We start from the raw sequence: 26,413 nt of genomic DNA, 5'->3' as shown, positions 1-26,413 counted from the left end.
TTTTACATCTAACGTATCATGTTTATTTAGAGCATTCCAAATTACCTTTTACAATCAATGATGAGAAGGAAGAAAAAGAGGAGGCGGCGAGCAGTACAAAGCATATCATCATACACCCTGCTGTACATAAGGTTTTTATAAAGAAAGGTAAGCCTGGCGTATTGAGCAATTACACTGTGCAGCAGCTGTAGTCACCCCTGAATTTAAACCAGACTAAACCCCAGTCTTTCAGTCGTTGTACTTCTGTACCTAAATTGTCACTCATATGCACCACATAAGAGGGATGCAAACATAAACTTTAATCATTGGCTGTAATCCCATACTCACTTGCCTGGGAGTAAGTTCGATTGAAATCAATGGTGCCTACATCTGAGTAGGCATATTGCACTATTAATCTGTGAGGGTCAATTTTAATAGAGTTGCAGGTTAAGGGCAAACTTGTTTTTTTTTATCCTGTTTTGGTTAACTGTGTCTTAGTTGTAGCAGGAAAGTATTACCAATGAGTGGCAGCTTTTGTTTGTGAACTGTACCAGAATTATGGGGAATAAAAGAGAGGTGTCGCCTTCTCTATAGAGATGATTTCCTGGTACTCATCGGAGGCGCCATTTTTAAATGTCCACCAGACTGGTCCATAGAAATCAATGGGGAAATCCAAGGCTTTACCATAGCTGTTAATGGACATGAGTGTGTTGTGTCATGACCTTGACAAGGAGCCCACGGGGTGCGATGGAGGAAGTGAGGCCAACAGTTGCAGCACCAACACCAACTCCAAACATGCAACTTGCTCCTGCAATGTCCAGGACTTGACTGAAGTGTTTTATACCTCTAAATTCAGATTATACCTCCATAGTTCTGCCTCTTCCTGGTGGAGTGGAAGGCTTTAAGCAGTGATGTAGTGGTAAATTTGGAAGTGCTGGCACTCATCGTGACAGTCCTCATAGCCACTCCCACAACAAGAGGCAAGAAATTCAGCTATGGTGGCTGGAAGATTATGGGAGTTGCAGTCCACATCTGGAGGGGACCAGATTGGGGAAGGCTGTCATAAGGGACTGCCTTAAAGGGACAAGTCTCTGGCTTGGAGCCTAGTACTCTTCCTTTTCTCTGAGGAATCCTCCTTGGCTTGTTAGGGAGGTCCCTGGCATAGAGGGGTTAGGTTCCTTCACGGTGCAAGCTCTGAGAGTACAGATTCTGGAGGTGCTGATTCAGGGATCCCTGGATCAAGGCCCCCCAGTATGATGGGCTCAGGCTCGGGCCTGGTCATGATGCTGCATCCTCTGCCTATTTACAATTTAGCAAGTCATAACTTACCACACTGTACATTGGTTGCCTCTATTGTCCCATGAAGTGATGAAGAAAATCTTACCACACTCCTGCACCAGATCAGAGACCCAGTGAAGGAGAGAGGTAAGGTTCTAATCACCATTTGGCAGAACAAAATAGACAAACTGTCTACCAAGTGGTTATATACATATACTTATAGTTCCCATTTGGTTGTCTGTATTCCCTCATTCTGTTCTTCATGCTGGGCAGATTGTCAGCCGGGGTGCTTAGCTCTTCTGTTCTGCTTTGAAAGGGAGAACTTCCTTACTCTTATGCCTCATTAAAATCTCTTGTCTCCACCCCACCCCACCCCTTGCGCGCGCACACACACAAACACCAGTAGTAAAATGGCTACTAACTGCTACATGTAAACAAAAATGGCTGACACCCATTTACATATGGAGGAGGCAGAGATACCTGGTGGCCCAGATGTTCAGGGCTGGCCATAGAGATGGGCTAGCTGGATGGTTGCCCAGGACTCTGAGCTGGGGGAGGCACCAAGGTGAGCTGAGAGGGGCACCAAGGTGAGCTCAGTGGCTGCGTTTTTTTAATGTACTGTCTTCAGCGAGCTAGGGTAGCAAAAAGCAAGTGTCTGTAACCTTTCTTTCAAGGTTCCACAGGTTGTTTGGGTACTAACTCCAAAAATGATATTCCCTCAATCAGCTTTAAAGTATGTTTCTCGTTCAGCTGCCACTTTGATGTCATTTGTGTAAGGTAAAAATCACTACAGCACAGCCTTACTTTGAGGCAATGCTACTGAGTAGGGCTGTGCAGGGAATCCCCGATCCAGAAGCTTTGTGGCTTCGGATTCAGCTCGGGCAGAGTCGGGGGAGCCCCAGACCGCCTCAGCCCCAAACCCGAAGAGGGATTCAGATGTCGAACCCCGCTTTGAGTCCCCCCCGAATGCCCCCGTGCAAACCCCCTTACCTTGCCACCGCCACCTTCTCTGCCGCTGCCACGGTCCTCGCCACCAACTGCTGAGGCTGGATGCACATGGTGACTCTTACTGCAGGGAGTAGACATTTTTAAAATAGCAATCTCCTGGAACTTCCTGGAGATTGCAATTTTAAAAATGGTGACTCCCTGCAGTAAGAGTTGCTATACGCGTCCAGGCCTCATCAGTTGGTGGTGGCAAGGATGGCAGTGGCGAGGACAGTGGCAGCAGTGAGGACGGCGATGGCAAGGACAGCGATGGCGGCTCAGGTAAGGACCTGGAGATGTCGGGGGGCAGTGAAGCTCCGAAGCGCACCAAGCACTTTGGAGAGCCCCTACCTGCTCCAGTCACTTCGTGCCTCCTCCGCTTCGCCTCAGAAGGGGCACAAAGTGACCCGAAGCAGCCCACTTCGACTCGGCGTTCAGGCCTTGGGCCGAAGCGGTGCACAGCCCTATTAAAAAGGTAAAGGTGTCCCCAACCAGTCGTGTCCGACTCTAGGGTGCGGTGCTCATCCCCGTTTCTAAGCCGAAGAGCCAGCGCTGTCCGAAGACGCTTCCATGGTCATGTGGCCGGCATGACTGAACACCGAGGTGCACGGAACGCTGTTACCTTTCCTGCCGAGGCGGTACCTATTTATCTACTTGCAATTTCTTGCTTTCGAACTGCTAGGTTGGCAGGAGCTGGGACTGAAGACGGGAGCTCACTCCGTCACGCGGCACTCGGGTCTCAAACTGCTGACCTGCCGACCTTCCAGTCTGCAGTTCAGCGTCTTAACCACTAAGCCACCGCGGCCCTCACAGCCCTATTACCAAGCACTTATCACTTCAAATACTGTGAACACTATAACCACTATATAAATAATAAAGCCATGACCTGTAAGACGGTAGCTGGACACTTCTTTATAACTTTTCTTTATTATTTTTAAAGATAAAAATAATAGATATTCTAAAATAAAGAATGCTTACCAAAAGATAGGAACTTCCACAAAACCAAAAATATTATAAATAAAATCTCTGATATTTCTGCCATGTTGCATAGTGCACTGCCATTGCTCAGCATGTGGCTTTTTGAACTGTGGCTTGTGCAAACTGTAGCACAGTGGCCAAGAGATCAAGGTTTTGAGCAATGTCATTCTTGATGGATATCACACCTCTGCAGGGCCCCATAAATCCTCTGGGTGGTCCTGCAAAATTGACTACAGGGCCCAGGGCGCTATTTACTCTAGGGCCAGTCCTGCTCATGTTCATTTTAGCCCTGACATAGCTCCCAATCAGAAGGACTCCCCTATTTACTATGTGTCTCAGCTGCTTTCTTCTCCATGAACCACAGACAAGGGCATAAATGGCAAACTTCTCAGTGTGTTGTACTTTTACATATAAATCGTGCTATGTAAATAATCAGTGCTGGTTCTAGGTTTTTGAGGGTCCTTGGGCAAGACATCCTCAGTGGGCCCCCCTCCCTCAGTGAGTCTACTTTCTCACTGCCATCATCACCAGCTGCTATTTCTCCTCCTCATCATCACTACCACTTGCTTGCTTGACAGGCAGAGAGCCAATGAACAAGCAGGTAGTTGCCTGGGCCTGAGCGAGAGGCAGGTGAACTGGAAGGTTGCAATGGTGAAGAGGAGCAGCAACTCCAGGGGGCTCTTGCCAGTGGGGCCCTGCTAGAATGGAATAAAAGATAGAATAAAAAGTGGGATGAGAAAAAATATGGCAAGACTAGCGTCTGAAGCACAGACAGCCACATATATGTACTGTCTTGATCAATCCTGCCAGTAGCCCTGAGGGTCCACTCCACTGTTTCCCTCCAAACTGTTTTGGGAAAATATGGCCTAAGATATACAAAGCAAAGGTTAATGTGTTTTTGGTTTGCTTCTTTTCTTTAGATATTCCAGCACATCAATCAGAAGACAGTGATAATAAAAGTAATGATACCTTAAAGTTGCACAAGAGTTTGGAGAGCTTGCGAGAGTACTGTAAGTAGCAGAAGCTGCACTGGAAACAGTGAAAACTAATAAATATGTAAGAGCTTCCAGATGGTTTTGTATCACATGTTGCTTATTAATCTAGCTCAAGGATGGTAGAATGTAGATTGGGATCTAGTGGTAGATTTCTATGTGATTTGCGGTAGATCAGCAAGGATTACTGACTCCCAGTGGTTAACAATAGCAACAACAAAAGCTCTATTTTCTTCCTAAAGTAGGCTGCTGAAATCAAGAAAGCATGGGGGAGAAAACAGGAGTAGGTTTGTGTGCGAAAGGATTTTTATGCAAACTCCAGCTCTGGAACTGAAAACAAATTCCTGGGCTAAACACTGTGCATGGAGGCACCTTGTTCTTCAATTCTGTGACCACCTTCCTGAGCCACTGTTTTGCACCCAGTTCTAGTCCAGTTGGTTGACCTCAGGCCAGCATTTTAATGAAAAACAAAGTCGATCCCACAAGCCTAAAGTCTGCACTGATCTAACTCATCCACTCATTGTATGAGCCATTGTACAATGGGTAGACTGTATAATTCCAGAGGGAAGTCAACAGAGCCATCAATAGACCTTTCCCAATATCTCAAGGTAGTGAGTTCAGAGAATCTAATCTACATTGCCTTGTCTATTGAGAAACCCCTGTATGTCTGCCATGGGGGCCTCATGTGTTGCAGAGGATTTGGGGCTATGTTCTCAGGCACACATTCAGTTCATGTGGAGCACTGGGCCAGGCCTGTTGAGCATTAGTTTTGTCCAGTGTAAACTGAGAGTGCAACCTAGAGCATCTCTAATACTCTCCTGTGACTGCTTACTATAGGACAGAGGTGGGGAACCTTTTTCAGCCCAAGGTTCTGGGAAAGTATGTTGGGAAAGCAGGTCGGGGGCCACATGGGTGGGGCCACCCACTGCTAGCATGTAGCCCTGCAACATGATTGCCCACACATATACACTCAGGCTGGCGCTCTCTCTCTCTCTCTCTCTCCCTCTCACACACACACACAGCCCTTTCCCCACTGCAATACAGGCTTTTAAGCACCACCAATAGAGGCCTTTAAAAAGCCTGTTTGCAGCAGGGGAGGGCAATTTTTCAAGGGAGGGTAGCAGTGTGTGTGTGTGGGGGGGGGTTAGTGCTTTTCTCTCCAGCAGCCACCCCTCCCCCCAAATGCCCCCTGTACTGCAATTAGGCTTTTTAAAAGCCTCCATTGGCATCAATAGAGGATTTTGAAGTCTTAATGTAGCATGGGCGGGAGAGGAGGGGAACTATCTTATCTCTGATCAGTGATCAGAAATAAGGCAGGGAAGCTGGTGGGTCAGATGGAGACCTCCTGTGAGCCAGAGGTTCCCCATCTCTGTGATAGAGGACTGGCACAGGTGCATAAACTGTCTTTTAGCAAAGCTTGTCCAACCCCTAAACATCTCATTCAAGGATCAGCATCCAAGAAATCCCAGGCTTCTCCAAAACACCATTTGAAAACTAAGGGCCATTCAGCCAGAAAGTAGTTTCTGGTATTGTCTATGGGTCTTGGCAACTGGGATGGGCATATTTCATTGTCAAGGAAAGAATGCCATTTCCCCACAATGCATTGATTTTGCAAAGCAACAAAAGCAGATGTAAGATTGTGCTGCTCATGTCAGTTAACACAGATATAACTAACTGGGCTACTAAATGTATTCATGTTTTCTTGCAGTAGAGGAGCTCAGTATAAAAAAGGCTGAAGAGGAACAGTCAGGTCCCTCACAAGAACCTCCAGAGGGTAAGATTTACTAAGGGGATGTCATGTACTGATCCTGTAAGAGAAGCTGTTATCTCTTGCTAGCAATTGCTTGCCATTGGTATTGCCGCCTGGACAATAGCTGAGGTTCATGGCCAGGGCCAGAATCAGAATGTTCTTGTTAGACAGAAAGTTGTTCTATGTCTTTACTAACTTTTTTGAAAGGGAATAAAGCCATTTTAAGTTACAGAAAGGAGTAGGAGTGTTTGACTTTAGGGAGCATGCGTGTGTGATACCTGTCCACTCTCTCTCTTTCTACATGAGATATTTATCGTGCACTTGTCATTCCCTACTCATGATTATTTACAGGCTCTTTACATGACGTTGTGACCCTCCAGTTTTACTTGTGTCCAACCAGCACCTTCTGCAAGTTTCTTTAGAGCAGCGGAAAATGTGCCATTTAATTGTGAAAGCGAAAGAAAGTGCAATTTCCTGTTGCCTATTTGTGCTATTCTCCTATACCACAGTGCCACCTAGAGGTTACATAACAGAAAAGCAGGAAAGGAATTCTCCTTGTGTAGCAGTCAGATCTCCGTTCTGCAATGAAACTGAAAGCAGATACAACAGATTAACAGCTAAATTAACAGTCTTATGTAGAAGAGCTCTCAGATCTTCCACTCGATTCTCTGTGATTATTTTTTAAAAAATCTGATTTCCAAGGATTTAATCTTGGTGTAAATTTAGGCTGAATTCCTTGGGTCCACAAAACAGAAAAAGAAAACAGCAGCAGAATGAGATGATAATGGGGTGGAAGTGTCCTGAGCCAGAACTATATCAGCCTCCCCACCCCACCCCCCTCCAGATAAGCTGGACTTCAATTTCCATAATTCCAAGCCAGAAATGGCCATGCTGGCTAGGAATTATGGGAGTTGTAGTTCAACACATCTGGAGAGCACCACACTGGGGAAAGCTGGACTATAATTTTTCAGACTGTAGGCAGGGGGTTATATTTTTAATGCTTCCTTATATTAAAAAAAATACGACACACTCTCTCAGCAATCAAAAAACTATTTCAGCCCACAACTGCAAAATTCCACAGCCCCCATCTGCAGTTTGAAGTGGTACAGTTGTCTCTGTCACCTCAGAGTGGGAAGTCCCGTCATTATACTATTACTTACAAACAAGTTGCCACCCCCACCCACCCAGATCTCCCTGGCCTTGAGGCTGAAACTAGCTCAGAGCAACAGGACTCTACTATGCGAGGGAGGGATGCTTTCAGCTAGCATCCTGGTCTGTTCCAGGCAAGGGCTTACTCTGTGCCTCTTTAAAAGCCTGGAGCTTGGACAGCAGGTTAGGTGCACGAGAAAGACAGGTTCTGAGTCTATAAAGCCTGTCCCAAGTATTAATCCAAATATCCTTTGTTAAAGATTCAGAACAAAGAGAAATAGGGAAGTTGCATTTCAAAATGACAGAATATTAATATCTAACAACTGGTCCTTTATACTAAAAAATACTGACTTAGTTCCAGTTGAATGCCAAGGTGTGGATCTGTCCTCAAGGAGGTCTGCAGTTTCCCCAGGGGAAAGACAAAGTGTGGTGTAGGGCCACTTTGGTGTAGTGGTTAGAGTGTTGGACTGGGCCTTGGGAGACCCGGGTTCTAGTCCCCACTCAGGACACCTAAGCCCAAAGCCACCTAGTTCACTAGGTGACTTTGAGCCAGTCACTAACTTTCAGACTTACCTACCTCACAGGGTTGTTGTGATGATAAAATGGAGAGGAGGAGGATCATGTAAGCCACTGTGGGTCCTTGCAAGAGGAAAAAAGGCAGGATATAAATAATGAATAGGTTCCTAAACCCTTATTTTTATGGGGAGAATCTCAGAAAAGGAGGGATGGGGCGGGAAGAGAGATGATTGATAGAGAAAAGGCTGCCGACCAATAAGTTGAGTTGTACGAAATAGAAGATGTTGAAAAAAGGGCAATCAAACCTAGGAGTTACTTATGGAAGATGAGACTTCGGGGGTGGGGGGTGATCGCTGGATTTTTTCTGTCAGATGTTTCTTTTGAATTCCAAGGATGTAGAACAGTGGCTGGCTATGTGATGGTGTGCTTTGAAAATTATGACTGAAGAGGGTCTTTCAGGTAGACAAGGGGGAATTCTGTTACAGTGCTTTATTTAGGCAGACCATCAACTTGGATTGATTCAGTACCCCCAAAGCAGTGAGTGTTTTTTGCCTGGCTCTTCTGTTCTTTTTTCCTTTATTTTTATGTTTTATTGTTTGGTTATATTTTATTATTACTGTATGCTGCTTTGGAGGCTTTGGTGAAATACAACTTTGGCATTTTATAAATCAATAAATATGGGCAGCAGGTTTTTCATTAATTCTGGGAATTGAGATTTGTTGTCAAGATCTAGTGCAAATGTTGCTTATTAGCTTACTATTTCGAGTGACATCCATAGAGAGGCTCTCTTTGAGACTGTTATTTAAAGGCCTGTTCTGAACCGATATTTTCGTTCTAAATTTTAGGTGATGAATTTGGACCTCACTATCACATCATGAACACAAAAGAGCCCCCCATGGATTTACCTGTGGAAGGTATGGTATCATTAAAAAGAGTGATATTGTTATGAGCCTGAAGGGAGTATTTGGTTTTGTCATCGAACTCAACCTTTGGGTGAGCTGGGGGCATAAATATAAAAATAAATGGATATGTTTGTGTTTTAGTTAAAACCCACCCTATTGTGGGGACTTACAGTTTTATCCAATGGCTTACAATTAATTACATACACCCACATCTATGCTATTCTTGCCTCGTGACCAAATCTTATAACCATTCCAATACTACTTATTCAAAAGAATCTCAGTCCATACCAGCTCCTGAACTTCCATATTACCTGCCAACCATAACACCCCAAGCAAGCAGGAAATAACTCGAGTGTCCATGAGCACAAAAACAGCCATAGGTTGCATCCAGACGGTCAGCTTTTGGGGCAATCTACAGAAAATTGTGCAAAGAGCTTGTGCAGTCTGCACTGCACGGTATCTCATGATCAGTCTCTATTTGTGCTTCACTTCCTGGTGACTTTTCCTCACAAAAATGTGAGTCCCATGGAAGAGGTAGTCTTTTCCACAGTTCCTCAGTCTTTTCAAACCATTATTTCTGTCTCTCCTCTGTTTTTAGATATTTCCTTCCTTTTCTCATTGTAAAATAGAATTTGAACCCTTTCATGTGGGCTAATGTGCAATTACCCCAATGCAGCAAGATAGACATTTGCATGGAAACGGCTTCAGTAGAGGGTTTACTTTGCTGGATCTAGAATCAGGTGGGCAGGCTGGATATGGATGAGCATTTTCATATGAGGCATCCAATGTGTCCCCCAGTCACACAGCAGAATGTAGCTAGGAATATGCATTTACATAGATCTGGCAGTATGGATAGGAAAAGGCATGTCTGCTGTCTTGGGTTGTGCACATATTGGTAGATGCAACTGTATTTGGGTCAAGGCCTATTACTAAACTAATGCTTGAGCACTAAACCTGAGTAAACAGATAGAAGCACAGTGAAATTTATTAATGAATTCAAATTCTCTAGTTCCAAATTCTCTCAAATTCCAAATGAAAACTGTTCAGTGTAAGTTTAATAGTTCTAAGGTAAGGAAGACTCATTCAGATCCAGAAATTCCTTACAGGCATACTAGCTAAAGTCAAGTTTGAGCTCTGATCTGCCCACACACCGCTCCCCATCTGCAGTCTTTTCTATTCTATTCAGTGGAGATCACACAGATTCATGAATACGGAGAAGTGTATGCAGTGGTGCTCCTCCACTGAAGTAAATGAAAAAGCTGATTGCTGCAGAAGATCTATGTGTATGCTGAAATGCACATAGGGTGCTGGATTATAGGCAGACTGTGGTTAGAAAGCAGGTGCCGGGGTATGTTGTTATCAAATAATGTTTATATGTTGTATGAGCTGAATGGGGAATGTGCATAAAAACTGGCCCATGCGCACATTTCCAGGGTAAACAAAGAATTTTGCAACTGGAACATCTCCAAACAATTGGGATGGGTAACTTTTTCTCGCTCCATCTGACTAGCTTGTTTCCCAAACTTGGATGGGCGTATCTGAGATTCACCAAATAAAGGCAGAATACAACAGCTTTATGGACAGACTCCACTCAGCAACAGATGTATGAATCCAGCTGAGTGTTTTGGGCATCAAGAATTAATTTATATGGGTTGTGGTCTTCGAAACTTCTCTCAAGCCAAATAACACAAAGTGGTACCTACCTGTTGCCAACTGGGTCCGTGTCCGTCATCTTCAGTCCGCAGCCGGCAGTAAATATTTACGTAGCCTATCATGGCAAAGAGCAGGAACGCAAATGGCATCCACTACACCATTTGCGTCCCTGCCCTTTGTCGTGATAGGCTACGTAAATATTTACGTAGCCTATCACGAACAGAGCAGGGAAGCAAATAGCGTCTGCTACCGAAGTCCAGCTGCGGATAGGCCCGGCCAGCGGCTCCGCGGACTAGCCATGGAGCAGAGCTGGACAGGGAGGATTCCGGGGGAGGGACGGATCGCCCCCCCCCCCCCCCGCGGACACACCAGAATGGGAAGTGGATTTCGTACACCCCTACTTATAACTCTCATGATGTTGATGACCTCATCCTAAGATTCAGACCTAGTCATACCACTATTCCTCCCCCCTCTCAGTGTAGCCTGGTTTGGTATTGATACCAGTAACAAGTTAATTAAAGTGTCTCTGCTATCTAAGCAGCTTTCTGGTTCCGGTACCTAACTAACCCACTTGTGGCAACTTTGGTCCATTTCCAAGAATGTTTTCCTATATTTCCAAGAATGCATTCCATTAGTCAGAGTAATCTCACAACACACACAGAGAAATAATCATACATTACTAATCACTTAAGCCAGCATACACAGATAATTAGGAATAGCACTCCTATGAAATACAACGAATTCTTATCAACAATACATGTTACATTCATACTCTGTGACCCATTGTCGAGGATAGCAATGTTATGCTATGAAGTGCAAAGCTTAATAGCATAAACAGATTATTTCACATCACATTGTCTGCCCATTATGCAACCTCTTCACTTGGAAACCATGAACATTCACCAATTGATGTGTGAAATCCTCAGATCTTGGAGACCATACACATTGACCAACCATATGCAAAATCCTGCTCATGCTGTTCATTCTCCACAATATCTGTCCAGTGAATGTGCACAATGGCTGATGTTTATGCACCCTCTCCATTCAACTCAGATTAACCACATTATTACTGTCTGCAATGCCCTACTGAAGTTTACAGTGGCCATAGCCCAGATAAATCCGACATTTGTCAATCATCCAAACCAAAGGAAAGGAAACCTCGAAGGGCCAGATCTCTAGAAATAGTCGTTACATGATTGTCTGAAACAAAGGTACTCTCGTTTATAACATCTGAAAATCTGTTTTGAACCTAAGGTTCAAAATTTCCTTTCACTTCTGATGGAAGATAAAACTCTTTTGAAAGAAGTTTATATACTATAAACACAGTAATTCAATCACTGCCTCCTATGATTATTCTATCTGGATATTTGGATGAGACAGTACAAATTGAGCACCCAAAAGTACTGACTGCAGCCAGAATCTTGTTTGCAATAAATGGTAAAATGATAAATCCCTTTTCTGAAGTACTGGATTGCAAAAACCTGGAGAACTGACAAAATGGCAAAGTCAACAAAATTATTAATAATTTTATCTTAATAATTTAAGATAATAAACAAACAAACAAACGTACGTTTTCGAAAAACTTGGCTTTCTTTTACAGGTTTTATTAATGCCAAATTCAGTTAGGAGATTCATAGATACAGGTCATTTGCTTTGTTAGAAATGTATCTATATTTGTCATTTTGTTTAGAAAATATATTATTAATGCTAAACATCTGGTCTCACCATGCAATTCCGTACTTGTCTACTTAGAAGTAAACCCTATTGAATTAAATGGGACTTACTCCAGGTCAGTGTCTATAGGATTGCAGCCTCCAGGTCTGTCTTCATTCCATTTAATGATGGTAAACTGATCTCATGATACTCAGAAATGTATAAATTTATAATGCTGTTACTAGGGTTGCATGGTCTGCTGCTCACAGATTACTTTTAGTCCTTTTGATTTCCTTAAAAATAAATTCAATAATTAATATGAACAATGTATGCAAGAAAATACTGAAGAAAATGGCAGTTTATTTTTAATTTAATTGCCTACTTAACTTTGTTCCAGGATTACGGGATAATGAAGCTGCTAACGAAAATCCACCAAAAGATCTCTTTTTCCATCCAGTACCACGTAAGGACACCTTTTAGCAATGCTGAAACCTAAAATTCCTGCGTGATCTAACCTTACATATCATTATTTGCCATATGAAGTGCACAATTTGTAATGCCCATATTAAAGACTGTAAAATATATATTTGAAATTTCAAGGAGGCAGCACTGGTTTCAGGAACCAGTACTACACCTGAAAATGATTCATAATATTTCACATTCCTAGGTTGTTGTTGAACCATGAGTTATTGTGTTGTTTGAACCCAGCTGCGCTTAACTACAAACTTCACAAATCAGCAACAAACCATGGGTTCTCAGGGTGGCTTGTGCAAGAAAAATAAGCCACCCCGTGGAAAACAGGCTGGGTTCAGACAATACAATAACCCACGGTTCAACAACAACCCACAGCTCAGTTACTGTTAGTTATCATGTTGTGTGAACCCAGTCACTGACCTGGTTCACATGATCACCGCAGCCTACCATGGCTTATTCAGGCATCACGACTTCTCCTGTCATCCAAACCCAATGAGGGTGACTTGTTCAGGTGGTTAACAAACCACCTCACAACCCTCCAACAGGCAATGGGTTCCAGGTAGCTTGTTAACCACCCTAACAAGCCACTCTCATTGGGTTCAGATGACACAAGAAGCTGTGCCCAGTGAGGGTAACTACTTAAATCAGGCCAGCATGCAACTGGCACATGCAGGGTAGTTAACATGCCACTGTGGCTTATTAACCACTCTTATGTTATGCAAACTGGCTCAGTCTTTCAGGTAACCTGGTACCAAGCAGTTTAGAACTTTGTAGGTTAATACCAGCACTTTGAATTGGCAGCCAGTGCAGATCATAAAGCACTGGTGTAATATCATATCAGACAGTCCCCCGTTAACAATCTTGCTGCCCTATTTTGGACCAGCTGAAATTTCCAGACCGTTTCCAAAGGCAGCCCTATGTATAACGCATTGCAGTAATCCAAAGAAAAAGCTATTAGAGCATGGATGGATGTAGCTATCACCCCCCAAATTACAATAACTACACATAAAACAGTGACATAAAAAAGATGTAAAAATAGCAGTTTTCAACATACACCCTGTCAAGATCTCCAAAAAAGTTTAAAAATACATCTGTGCATATAGAACGAGCATGCAGAAAAGTGTGTTTTGTTGTTGTTGGTTGCTCACTTGTGGAATTCTCATTGCCTGGAGGCAAAATCTGCGTTGAGCATCTTTTAGGGACACTTTTAAATTTGGGTTGGCTTTCAGAAGGTATTTCTTTTTTATTCAGAAAATCTAAACAAAACAAAACTCCCCAACAATTACAATGATTACACATAAAACAGTGACACATTAAAAGATGTAAACATAGCAGTTTTCAACATTCAACCATAAAATTATGTTTGGAGCTAGGAAATGATAATTTACTTTTATAGTGAATCACTGGCTTCCATTCATTCATTGCTATGTTGATACATGTAATGCAGTTAATTTAACTAACAACAGATTTGGTCCTAAATCTTAGTAAGTAATTCTTTTTCCTTTGTTCTTCCATGATTTAGAAAAAAGAATGCTTGCTAAAGTTAAAATGTATACCATTATTTCCTGCTTATCAGGCAGACACTGGCACCTTTACAAAATTCAGTAAGGGTGCAATCTTTTGGGAACCACCCATGATACTCATAAGCCTCTGAACTGGAGGCTTATGAGTATCCAGTGCAGAGTGGGAGGCGCAGCAGAGGCAATAGTCGCCTCCAGTACACCTCCCGCTCTGCATTTAAGCTAGATGGACTTTTTCGCTCATCTAGCTGAGGTGTCACGGAAGGAATGAAGCTGGAGAGGCCTGTGGATACGGCATAAGCCGGCCTCCCCAGTCCCCTCCCCTCCTCCTGGTAGGACCTCTTCTCCAAGGTTGCTTTTGAGAGCTTGAAGAGGCAGCCAGCATGGTTCCCTCCATGCTGGCTGCAAGGGGGAGGGGATCTCGGATTCTTGGGTCCAAGCGCTGACTCCAACCTTGGATCCAGGAATCCAAACTATCCTATGGGCACCGAGACGCTGTCTACGGGCTGTAGGATTGCGCCTTCCATGAGGTTTTTGAAACACATACTACAAGGAGGAATAAAAGGAATGACATAAAGGAATTGTCCCCCTTACTATGGAAAAATACTTGAGGCACAATCCAGCAAATCTGAATCATGACTAAGTCTCATTAAACTCAAAGGGTCTTAAATGAGTCACAATGACGAAGGGTACAATCCTATGCATGTTTAGACAGAGAAAAGGCCTACAACTCCCAGCTGCCTGGGGAATGCTGGGAGTTGTAGGCTTTTTCTCTGTCTAAACACACATAGGATTGTGCCCTAAGAGACAAAACATATGATCAGAGAAGTCACATGATATAGCTTTTCTGGGCTGTACGGTTTTAGACGGCAGATGGAGAGCTGCATATACTCCCACATACAGAAATCCAAACCCAATCTGCCCTGTGCATCCAAAATTGGCATGTGAGGGAGAAGGATAGCTTCAAAACCTGTTTATTTATACATTTATGAGTCACCATTTGGCTCAAATAGGGCCCCCAAGGCGACTTACAATTACAACGTAAAACAATTTACAAGTTGTTTTTTAAACACCTTTACAACAATGTGAAAAGTTTAAATTTAAAGTTTCTCCATGATGTGCTAGATATGTATGCACAACGAGGCTTTTTTGTTTTGTTTTTAATGGGGGCGGGTATTCAAATATTTGATCCACCATCTGTAGTCTTAACATATGCAGCCCAGGCACAGATATATTACATGAGGCATGTAGCTTTGCTCCAAATACCTTTAAAAAAGATAGGAGGATTACATATAGCTGTTTGCTTTCTATTACGTTCCATTGAAACACCTAGTACTTTTTATTGCTTCAAGTCCTAAACACTTTATCCCAGAAGTAATACCATCTGTCTCAACTATTTCTATTTGACTCATGTAAAACTATTCCCCCCCACCCCCCGCCAAGTTTCAGACAAGGAAAGTTACGTGCAGAAACGCATACAACTTGAATCAGAAGAAAGAATACCAGTCCGGGAAACAATACTGCTGGGTGTATCCTCGGCGACTCTTGCTATTTTATTACTGCTAACAGTGTGCTGTGCTGTGACTATATACCAATGTTCCAAACAATACAGGTAAGCCCACCCATCCCACAGAGATTGAATTCTAGGGACCAATTTACATCCTATGTACCAATGTACCAATTTACATCCTGTGGGCTGCATTCCATTTTAGAGAAGCTTTCAGGGGCCGCATTCCATTGGTGGGTTGGGCCAAAGGCCAAAATAACAGCATTGTTTAGATAAAAGCTCTTACTGCCGGTAACTAGGCCGTAGGAGAGGCATAACTTTTCTCCTAGAATAGGGAAAAAAGTCAGAAAAGCAGATAAACTTCCAAACAATTGGTAGTTGGGGAAAGGGAGATGGGGCCTTCTGGGGATCCCCAGAGGGCCCAATTTGACACCCAGGCCTGAGGTTTTACACCCGTTATATACTAATAGCAAACTCAGCCTCCGAGAGTGGATCCTTATGTAGGTGTCAGCAGGCTTCAGGGAATCAAGCACAATAATCTTTAGGAGGAAAAAACTTGAGGGGAGACCCAAAAGCAGCTCAGTGAGAAATAAGCATGCTCAGTGGGCACGGAGTGCCAAATGAGTATTGGTAAAAAACATAGAAAACCAGCAGGGAGGAAAGAGGAATGGGATGGAGTGTCTGAAAGAAGGCATGGCTGGTTAGAACACTGAAGAGGAGCATGCCACACTGCAACATTTTATTGCAGGTCCCATTTGTATATACTAATAGCAAACTCAGGCACTGTGATGATTATGGAGCCAAAACAGAGCTCCTGAAAAACAAGAGGGAGGTATCAGCATGCTCGGGGGTAACCCCAAGTTTTGCAGGAAGAGAAAAAATCTTTAGGGGGAAAACGTCCCCCAAAAAGCATGCCCAGCGACTACAGAATGCTGAGTGTTCTACATGTGTGTGGAGGGACAAAACCCCAGGGGAGGAGCATGGAATATCCTGAAAGAGGGCCTGGCTGGCTGGCAATCCAAACAGGAGTGCTGCAACATTTTGTTACAGGTCCCACTTGTATTATATAAGAGCATAAGTACATTGCCTTGTTGGATTATACTAAGGCTCATTTGTCCAACAGACAATCAGATGCATCCAGAAAATCACAAGCAGGGCATCCAGGTGATGGCCCCCTTCCATCATGTCTCCAGAATGTAGTACTCAGGGGATACACTGCCTCTATTTGAGGCAGTTCTATTTAGCAAGCAGAGCTAATGGCTGCTATCATCTATACATTTAACTAATCCTTTTAAAAAGCCATCCAAGCTTAAAAAGTCCTGTGGCTATGAATTTGACAAGTTAATCAGGATTGTGTAAAGTACTTTACTGAATCTCCCACAAATCAACTTTGTTGGGTAACATGTAGTGCAATCCAATGCATGTTTACTCTAAAGCAAGTTCCACTGCATTCAATGGGACTTACTCCCAGGCTCGTGTGCACAGGAATGCGGCCTCAGTGTTCTCATAATATAAGAGGGATACATTCATCATTTTACATACATGGCTCATGTCTCCTTTTAGTAGGGCTTCATGCTGCCATTTCCACACCTCCACGTCGCATCACCATACTGCTTGAAAAAGCGATTGTGTAGCAGCTGCTTCACACTGCGGCTGTAAAGTGTAGAATGGGTCACCATATGGATTAAAGGGATATTGTCCATGCGCTGGCGCAACCCATGCCTTCAATACTCTGCATGGAGTGCCTTCCATGTAGGAATTTCTCATGAGGGAAGCAGCCCTATGATGTGGAGAAATATCAGACATGCAGTCAAATGAACTGCAGAGTCTCTGGTTTAGCTACATAAGTCACAATCCAACACAACCTCTTGAAGATAATGGCTGTGATGTGTTGGATTTGTAAAGCAATAATACAGTCTAGACCTTATGTTGTTTGGAGTCACATAGGTTCTCTTTTTGCAAGCTGCCACTGAAATGGAATCCTGGAAGCGAGGGATTTTGTGGTAGTTATATATTTTTCCTGAGTGTTTTGAATGTCACTGTACCATGCATGCATCATGACAACTGGTGTTTGCCATGTTGACAGTACAATATCCTATGCATGTTTATTTGGAAGTAAGCCCACTGAATTCAGTTGGATTTACTCCTCAGTAATGAGGAGTAAATCCAGAATTGCAACCCAGCAATGCAATCCTATACATGTCTATTCAGAAGTCCCATTGAATTTAATGGGACTTACTCTCGTGTGTGTGTGTGTGTGTGTGTGTGTGTGTAGCAGGGGTGGGCAACTTGTGGCCCTCTATATGTTTTGGCTTACAACTCCCATCATACCTTACCATTGGTTATGCTAACTAGGGGTGGTGGGAAGATCCCAAAATGTATGGAGGATCACAAGTTGCCCACTCCTGGTGTATATGGTTCAACCTTGGGTCTGTTAGTGATGTGGCATATGATCCTTCATGACAGGAAATGTTTACTGTACTCACGTAACATCACCTTCTCCATCTAAAATGACTGCTTTGGTTTTCAGAACTAACATGGTTTTGTGCAATGTTTGTTTATTTATTTACAATATTTATATACTGCTCCAGATCTAAACAGTTTTTGGAGTTGTGAACAATGAGAGATAAAATAATAAAAAGATAAAAGAATAAAACACCATATTAAAATTATTCTTTTTAAAAACAGAGCGTTGAAGGAATAACCTTTCATTCCTTCCCCAAATGTTAATATTCAAACATAATATTGGGCTGGATCCAGATTTAGTCATGCTTAGAGTAACTTAATGTGGCTTCAGTTGTCTCATCAATTGTAGGGCTGGATCGAATCCAATGGAAGGATTACAGAAAAAATCTGGTTGTTTTTCATGTAGTATTATTAAAATATTTTACAAACTGCATCAAATTTTATTTCCCCAGCATCTTTGTTTTCAGAAACCAAGCCATAAATACATTTATTTCAAAAGATGCTCTTTACCCTACGCCAAACTCCACCAGCTTTACCAGGCTGCATGACACTTTGCAAAAATGTTTTACAAAATGTCTGAATTGACCTTTGGAAGTTGTAGTAAATAGGAGCAAAGATGTAAAATTTCTAGAATTTTGAAGCCATGGAAAAAAACTGAAATTTTGGGCAAAACTGAAAAATAAGCCATACTTATTTTTAAAGCACTCTTTGCAGATCTAAAATCACTGTGTTGCTTTAGGATAGCTTTCCTCAACCTGGTGCCCTCCAGAAGCAAAAAGGAGGCAGAGGAAGACAAGTACAGGATCACAGGACTGTGTAGAACAAAACCCAAACTGTCAGGAATGTGCATTTTCTTTCATATTATGATATGGTAACTCTATTCACATGTTGGGAAACTGAACATGACTCTGAGCATCCCAAAATGTTTATCAGTAAAAGATACATTGGATCAATAATTTTAATAAGAAATACAAGAAATAACTATGCTGAGAATCTTACAGAGGGGTTTAAAACACATTTTTCCTCATGGCTTCATTATTTCCAGACATTTTACATCTCTAGTCTTCCTATAAAAGTCTTATTACATAGTTTTTAGAAATCATTTGGCGGGAGTAAAGGCCTGGTAACAATATATAAACACCTTGTCTTAAATTGTAATTTTTTTTTTTCATAATCCAAAGCTGTTCAATTTTACCATTTTTTACAGGGGGGGAAACGGTCCTTGGAAAAAATAGAAAAAACCAGAGGCAGGGGGTTCCCATTTTTTCCAGGCCTTCACATGTCTTCATAGGAGTGTTGACCTTGGGTTGTGTTCAAATCCTGTTGAGCCATGAACCTCAGAGGATGACCGTGGCACAGCCACCATATCTCAGCCTAACTCACTTCACAGGGTTATTTTGAGAATCAGGTGGGATAATCTCATATGTGCTATCCTGAGGTCCTTTGGGGAAGGCTGTCTTGCTGCAACAGAAGGAGGGACGGTAAGCAGGGCCCACTGCATTGGTTCAACTGAAAGGCCAGCTCCATATGGCCCCTCTTCTCCCTGGACTGTTTCCATTCAAGCTGATCATTATAAGAACTTCATAAATTTAAAAACCGGTGTTGGAGTTTGCTTGTTTTACTCTTCCACCAATTCCTTTTGTGTCATGCCCTTTGGACTGTAAGCCTACAGGCAGGAACAGTCAAAAAAGGTCACTCAGGTCACCTTTTTGACTGAAGAGCAGGATGAAAAGGCGTTAAATAAATACATAAATGTGGACAGATTTTAAAAAGTGGAAATACAACAGTTTTATGTACTTTCCTAACTGTGGTGTTAAAATCTCTCTCCCGCCCCATCCCCCGTTTGCTTTCTAGCTATTGGGACAGTCTCTCACTTACTTCTTCTGAACAACGAGCTATGTTTGGGCCACCCTATTTTCAGCCTTTAGAAGGAGTATCTGATTCGTCAGTCTCTAGAACTCAGAGTTTTATATGGAATGAGGCACCACTGTCAATGTTACAGAGCAGCTCAGAGACTAAACACATAAGAACACTATCGTTTGCTCCCATGATACAGTCAATAGATGAGGTCTCAACATTTTCTGATGAATCGGCACGCACTTTTGAGAGAGACAGAAGCACAGAGCGAAGTGAGACAGAACAAAGTGAAGCAGTAGCACCTAGTGTGCCAAAGGCAATTGAAGCACCGCCACCATCAAGTGTGCCAGAAGCAGCACCGCCACCAAGTGGACCGGTAGCAGCACCGCCACCACCAGCAGAAGCAGCACCGCCGCCGCCACCAGCAGAAGCACCGCCGCCGCCACCAGCAGAAGCACCGCCGCCGCCACCAGCAGAAGCAGCAGTAGTGCCGCCACCACCACCAGCAGCGGAAGCAGCAGCAGTGCCGCCGCCACCGCCAGCACCACCAGCAGACGCACCTCCGCCACCACCAGCAGAAGCACCACCAGCGCCACCACCACCGCCAGCACCACCGCCAAGTTAAATACAGCAGCAGCAAAAGTGAATCTATCAACTGAAACGAGGACCTTAAACCCTGATGTTGATAAGATAATGGTTCTATCAATAAAAAGAAGTATGAATGAAGTTCACAATTTGATGCTCCATTGGAAATTCAGAGAAAGAGATACAGAGCTTGAGGTTCTGAAATGAGAAGAAGTTGGAGTGCAGGTCTTAGGAAGCATACACAGGCATGAGCTGGAACAGAATTGATAGCTGTGCTTAAAGAGAGAAAAAAGTGGTCTAAGGAAGTCCCCCCAAAGAAACCCGGAAATTGTTTTATATTATGATGAGGAAGAATAAATAAATAAGCTTTGAATCACTATCCAATCCAATGCAAATGCTACATAGGATTACATGAATAAAACTTCTCAACAATAAATCAGCTATATGAATGAAGCGTTGTCTCCCTTGTATCAGGATGCAAAAATTAATGCATTTTTTCTTTCAACCAGACTAATGCAGAGGTTTGGTGATGAGGATAGTGGGGTCCCTGTACTGGTGTTACCAGTCCTGGGAACAATGCAGGTGTTTCTGGGGACTGAAAGAACTATAGCATGGAGCTGTAGGATCCCTCTTTCCAACATGCTGCAATCAGTGAAATCAAGTCATTGAAAGATAGCTCTGGTGTAGGATCTCCCTTATGGAGCATTGCCAACTGTTCTACTGGCCCTGCTTAAGTGCCTTTTAACAGCAACCTGATGCACGAGGTAGCAAATAAAGCTCTTTCTGACATGGCAATTAAGTGATGGGGTAAGGCTTTACCTGCTTAACTTCTGCATCTCAAGCTGTTGTTAAGAGCAAAGGAACTTTGCCAGTACAAAGTTGCCTACTCTTCCTCCATGTGGATGTGATTGCCCATTCAGGACTAAAACAATAGTTATTTATTGATTTATTACATTTCTATACCGCCCAACAGCTGAAGCTCTCTATGCGGTTCACAAAAATTAAAAACACAAAGTACAGAATAAAAACAGTAGAAAATATAAAAGCCTAAAACTACAGTATAAAAATACAACTAGAATAAAACCTAGCAGCAATGCAGAGATATAAAATAAAGGAACAGATTTAAAACAGCAAAGTTAAAAGACTATAATGCTAAAATGCTGGGAAAATAAAAAGGTCTTCACATGGAGTCTGAAAGAGTACAATGTAGGTGCCAGGCAAACCTATCTAGGGAGCTCATTCCACAGCCGGGGTGCCACAGCAAAAAGAGGCCCTCTTCCTGGTAGGCAATAGGGCAGGTTTTGACCAGGTTTGGAATATGCAACCCATCCTCAGGGGTTGTCATGCAGACCTGGCAAGTGTGGGTTATGCGAGAGCTAAACAACCCTTGCATAACTCTACAACAGACCTTGAGGGTTGTTTAACCGTCACCTAGTCCATGCTCGCCAGGTTTGCATGAGACAACAACTCCGAGTGGGAGTTGCATATTCATGCCCCTGCCCCACATGCACTGCAGCCTCACTGTGGGTTAAATAACCCATGGTGGGCTGTCGTGTCATGCGAACAGCCCCATAATCCCTGTATCTCACAGGGAAAAAGAACAAAGCAGTGGCTTTAATTAGTCAACTGCTGTATTTATGACTGATCCAAATGGCAAAATAAATATTTCAAGAGAATATAACTCTGAGATCTGTGTTGCAGCTCAATGGCTGGATAGGTTATGATATCTGATAGACTTTCTATATAGAGTTTGAATCAGATCAAAACGAATAATTCTCATAATATGTACTGTTTTCAAGGGTTGCAACATACCCTCCAATATTTTCCTGGACGAGTCTGATGTTCCATGGAGTGAAGCCCCATGGATCAGTAGTCAGAACAAACAATTTACGCTACAAGTGTGACATAAGCAGAATGCAGGAATTAATGAAAGTGAAACAGAACAAATAACTTCAGATGACAGAAGCAAGTGAAGCAACCCAAGCCTACAAGGCCAATCAAACAGAACACACAAGTATATACACCATACTGTTAAGGAATTAAGTGTTTATACCGTTGAGAGGACATTCTAAAAGTCATTTCTCCCATTTTACAGCTGGGAATCATTGAGGCCAGTAGATGACTAGCACAGCATCTGTGTCGGAGAATTATGCACAACCCTCCCATCATATAGCCCCCCTGCCTGATTTCTATTTCTTTTTCTGTCTCTCTCTCTCTGTCTTTCTCTCTCTCTCTCTCTCTCACACACACACACGCATGCGCACACACACAGAGCACAGGAAAAAAGGCACAGAGGGCATGGGAGTATGGAGAAAGACACACAGAGAGGTTAAAGGAGGCATATCATGAGAAGGATACACACACCTATCACAATGCTCTAATTATGGGGAGCAAGAGTAGGTTCATAGCTTGAGGGTTCTCCTGGAGCCATCATTGACACTTGAGGTTCAGGTGGCTTCAGTGGCATGGAGTGCCTTCTACCAGTTTTGGCTGGTGGGGCAACTGCACCCCTCCCTATCTGGACTGGGGTAATCTGGCTTCGGTAGTTTATGCTCTGGTAACCTTCCAAGTTAGATTACTGCAGTGCACCCTATGTGGGGTTGCCCTGGAATATTGTGTGGAAGCTGTATCTTGTGGAAAAGAGAACAGGCAGGGAGAGATTTGTTCCATCGCTTTACAGCTGCTTGCAACTGCCTCCCCCACCTCCCAGTAACTTTGCTTTGTGTCAGCCTGAAGCTGGTTGCAAAGAGAATCCACCTGCCAAAGATTTCTAACCAATCAGAACAGAGCGCTATCTCTGACCCCTTTTGAGACCATCAGGCATCACAGAGATTTAAGCCACCCTGCTACGAGTGATGGGTTGCTGGGGGTGACCCCAAAGGGGGCGTTCCCCTTTAGTTTGCCCCTTCAGGATGCCGCAAGGGTGTCTCTTATTTTCTCTCTCTTCCTTGGCTTGTTTACTTTCTGCTTGTCTGAATTCTGGATCAGTCCCTGGACACAATTATGATCTGATTTGATGGTGATTTCGGAGGCATCCCCATAAAAATCCAAGGGAATTATGAGTATCCATGCCTCAGATCTATGTTTTGTGGCATGGCAGCACCACAAATCAGTGGATCCATGATTTTCATAATGCAATCCATGGACACAGAAATGATCTGTGATGTTCTGGTTATTTTGGTGGCATCTTCTATTAAAAAAAAAATCCATAGGATCCATGCCCCAAATCCATGTTTTTATGCCATGGTAGTTCCATGAAGCGTGGGAGCACGATTCTTATAGATTCATGTTTTTACGTCACACTTCCTCCATGAAATACAGGATCAATAATTTTAATGCTTTGCTCTGTGACCATGGATGCAATTTGTGATGTAATGGTTGCATTCATGGGGACACTATATTAAAACCCAGAGGGCCCATAAGGAACTGAATCCATTTTCTTTTTGGCTCTGAGAGGTATAGGATCCATGCCACTGACATGATATGTTTTGTGATTCAGCTATGATTCTGGATGCACGTGTAAAATCCAGATGATCCATCAGGATCCATGCCTTGCATAAATGATTCACACCTTTTGAGGTGAAGCAGCAGATCTGGGATCTGCTGTGAAGCAACAGAATTTTATTTATTTATTATTTATTTATTTCATTTCTATACCGCCCAATAGCCGAAGCTCTCTGGGCGGTTCACAAAAACTAAAACCAAACAACACACAATAAAACAATTTAAAATATATAGAACATTAAAACCACAATATAACAATACAACCACAATAAAACCTAGCAGCAGTACAGGAGTTTAAAATACAGATTTAAAACAGCAAAGATAAAAATTTAGAAAGCTAAAATGCCTGGGAAAATAAAAAGCTCTTCACCTGGCGCCGAAAGGAGTACAATGTAGGCGCCAGGCGAACCTCACTAGGGAGCTCATTCCAGAGCCGGGGTGCCACAACAGAAAAAGCCCTCCTCCTAGTAGCCACCCGCCTCACTTCCTTTGGCAGGGGCTCACGGAGAAGGGCCTCTGATGATGACCTTAAGGTCCGGGCAGGCACATATGGGAGGAGGTGATCCTTCAGGTAACCTGGCCCCAAGCCGTTAAGGGCTTTGAATGTTAACACCAGCACTTTGAATCGGGCCCGGAAATGGACTGGCAGCCAGTGCAGCTAAAAAAGTACTGGCGTAATATGAGCTCGCAGGCCAGTCCCTGTTAACAATCTTGCTGCCCTATTTTGGACCAGCTGAAGTTTCCGGACCGTTTTCAAAGGCAGCCCCACGTATAACGCACTGCAGTTATACTGGGATTCTTAGTGTGCATACTTGAACAAAGATGACTTCTGTGCTTGATGGGGGTTTTTTGGGGGGAGAATGTAAAAAATTCAAAGGATCCATATTGAATTGTACCTCATATCTATGTTTTTATACCATGACGGTCCATGAAGCCCCAAATATATGTTATTTGTAGTTCATATCCTGGGCATGGATGTGTTCTGTGATATGATGGTGATTGGGGGACTTTTCCCTGTAAAAAAAACAAAACAAAAAGGATCCCCAAGTATCTCTGCCTTGAATCCACATTCTTGTTCTGTGCAGGTGACAACAAGTAGCACACCTGTGCTTTTCATGGTTCAGTCCATGAAGGCAGATGTACTCTGCGACTGGATTGTGGTTGGGGAGATTTTCCTTGTAAATCTCATGAGGATCCCTGCTCTTGGATCCATGTTTTTGCACTGCACTGTGGAGGCACCCATGAGTGGCAGATCCGTGATTTTTGTAGTAAAGTCTGTGGAGGCAGATGTGATCTGTGATTGGATGGTAGTTTTGTGGGTGTCCCCTTTAAAAAATCACATGAAATCATGAAGATCTCTTTTTGATTTCATTGATCCTTTTTTTTTTTACCCAGTCCTGGCCCCATGCACTTACTTTTGAGTAAAAAACCCTGCTAGCTACACCTTTAAAGAAACATGCCGTTTGATCCTCAGTGGATTTTGTTGTGGAACAGATGAAATGCACAGGTGGGGGAAGCAGAAGTATCAGGTCCTCATACCACCTTTCTGAAAACAGAAATGCATCACAACAGCCTCAATCCCTGATCTCCCTTACTCAGAAGTAAGCCTTTCTGAACGTACAGGGACAAATCTTTTCACTGACACACACCTCCCCAGTAAATGACTTGTGTTTTTTAGTCTGTGTGTGATTTCCCCCTTCAGAATGCTGTAATTTCTTTTTTAAAATACCGTGGAAATGGTATTTGATCAGTGATTAAAAAAAAAAAATCTGTCTAAGACTGGAGTTAAAGCTATCTCATGTTGACTCAAGCTCCACAAAGCCGGGAAATTGAACCCGGAGGCTGCTGTTATGCAAGGTCACAAACTGTGCTTGCGTACAAGCACGACGCAGGCATGGCTCAATTCACAGGATCCCTCTAGCAATACAGTAAAGCTCAGATGCTTCATGAGGCAAGGCAGGGCCAGGACAACGTGGAGCATCTCCGCTGGTCCCAGGCACCCCGCCCTCCTCACCTGGATTTGGGCCTGAAAAGCCAAGGAAGGCGCGGATGCCGAGAGGATACGCACCATTACACAATTTGTAATCGTGTAAGCACAATTTGTGACAATGCCGCAACGTTATCACTGATCACGGGGCACATCAGTTAAAGAAGGGGTGCGCCTTTCCCCCGCTCCCACCACCTTTCCCCCGACCGCCGACTGTTTGGTGGTTTCCCAGCTTTCAGCAGTTTTCCCCCTGCCTAAAAGCCCCTCTTAAAGCTCAGCCACCGGCAGGGAGAGCTTTCAACTAAAATGTGCTGGCGTTTCAAAACCGCCCCCCTTTCGCCTTCTGCCCCACTCACCACCGGCATGGAGCCCCCAGACCGAATCCAGCGCTCAGGCTGGAAGAGGCTCCGCGCCCGAGTTGCGGCCTCAGCTGCCAATGTCCTGGCTCTGAGGAGCCTGCGCCAACGCGGCGCAGCCTTCACCCTGGTCTTGCCCCAGCAAGGTTTCTTCTTCGCTGAGTACGCTCACAGGAGGAAGCGCAACTCCTGCGCCGGCTCGCTCCTGCTTCTTCGGCCGCCCCGCTTTCCTCCTCTCAGGACTTGTTCCCTCCCACCCGGGAGAAGGAACGAGAAGGGGCGTGGCCCGAACACGTTCCCGCTTGAAGGAACGGGGAGGAGGA

General features: G+C 43.6%; 1 protein-coding gene across 1 annotated transcript; it reads left to right on the top strand.

Annotated features, from left to right (window-relative positions):
• Positions 1–3,906: 3,906 nt before the first annotated feature.
• LOC146352668 (uncharacterized) lies at positions 3,907–20,688 on the top strand. Its single transcript, XM_084834630.1, has 6 exons — positions 3,907–4,229; positions 5,920–5,985; positions 8,472–8,540; positions 12,232–12,297; positions 15,272–15,440; positions 19,656–20,688. The coding sequence occupies exons 3-6, from the start codon at positions 8,501–8,503 to the stop codon at positions 20,281–20,283; spliced, it is 903 nt and encodes a 300-aa protein (XP_084690756.1). The 5' UTR covers positions 3,907–4,229; positions 5,920–5,985; positions 8,472–8,500; the 3' UTR covers positions 20,284–20,688.
• The last annotated feature ends 5,725 nt before the right edge of the window (positions 20,689–26,413 follow it).

Source organism: Heloderma suspectum, chromosome 2 (assembly GCF_057233095.1).
Source record: "Heloderma suspectum isolate Gila_16-S chromosome 2, 16-S_ref, whole genome shotgun sequence".
In the NCBI taxonomy this organism is placed as follows: Eukaryota; Metazoa; Chordata; class Lepidosauria; order Squamata; family Helodermatidae; genus Heloderma; species Heloderma suspectum.
Note: the sequence above shows the minus strand (reverse complement) of the source record. Positions and strands in the feature narration are given on the sequence as shown.

What these genes read in the sequence shown, in the direction of transcription:
- LOC146352668 (XM_084834630.1), top strand. Translation starts at nt 8,501, where the DNA reads ATGAACACAAAAGAGCCCCCCATGGATTTACCTGTGGAAG. An exon ending in CATGGATTTACCTGTGGAAG is followed by an intron (nt 8,541 to 12,231) that starts GTATGGTATCAT and finishes ACTTTGTTCCAG; the next exon opens with GATTACGGGATAATGAAGCT. An exon ending in CTTTTTCCATCCAGTACCAC is followed by an intron (nt 12,298 to 15,271) that starts GTAAGGACACCT and finishes CCCCCCGCCAAG; the next exon opens with TTTCAGACAAGGAAAGTTAC.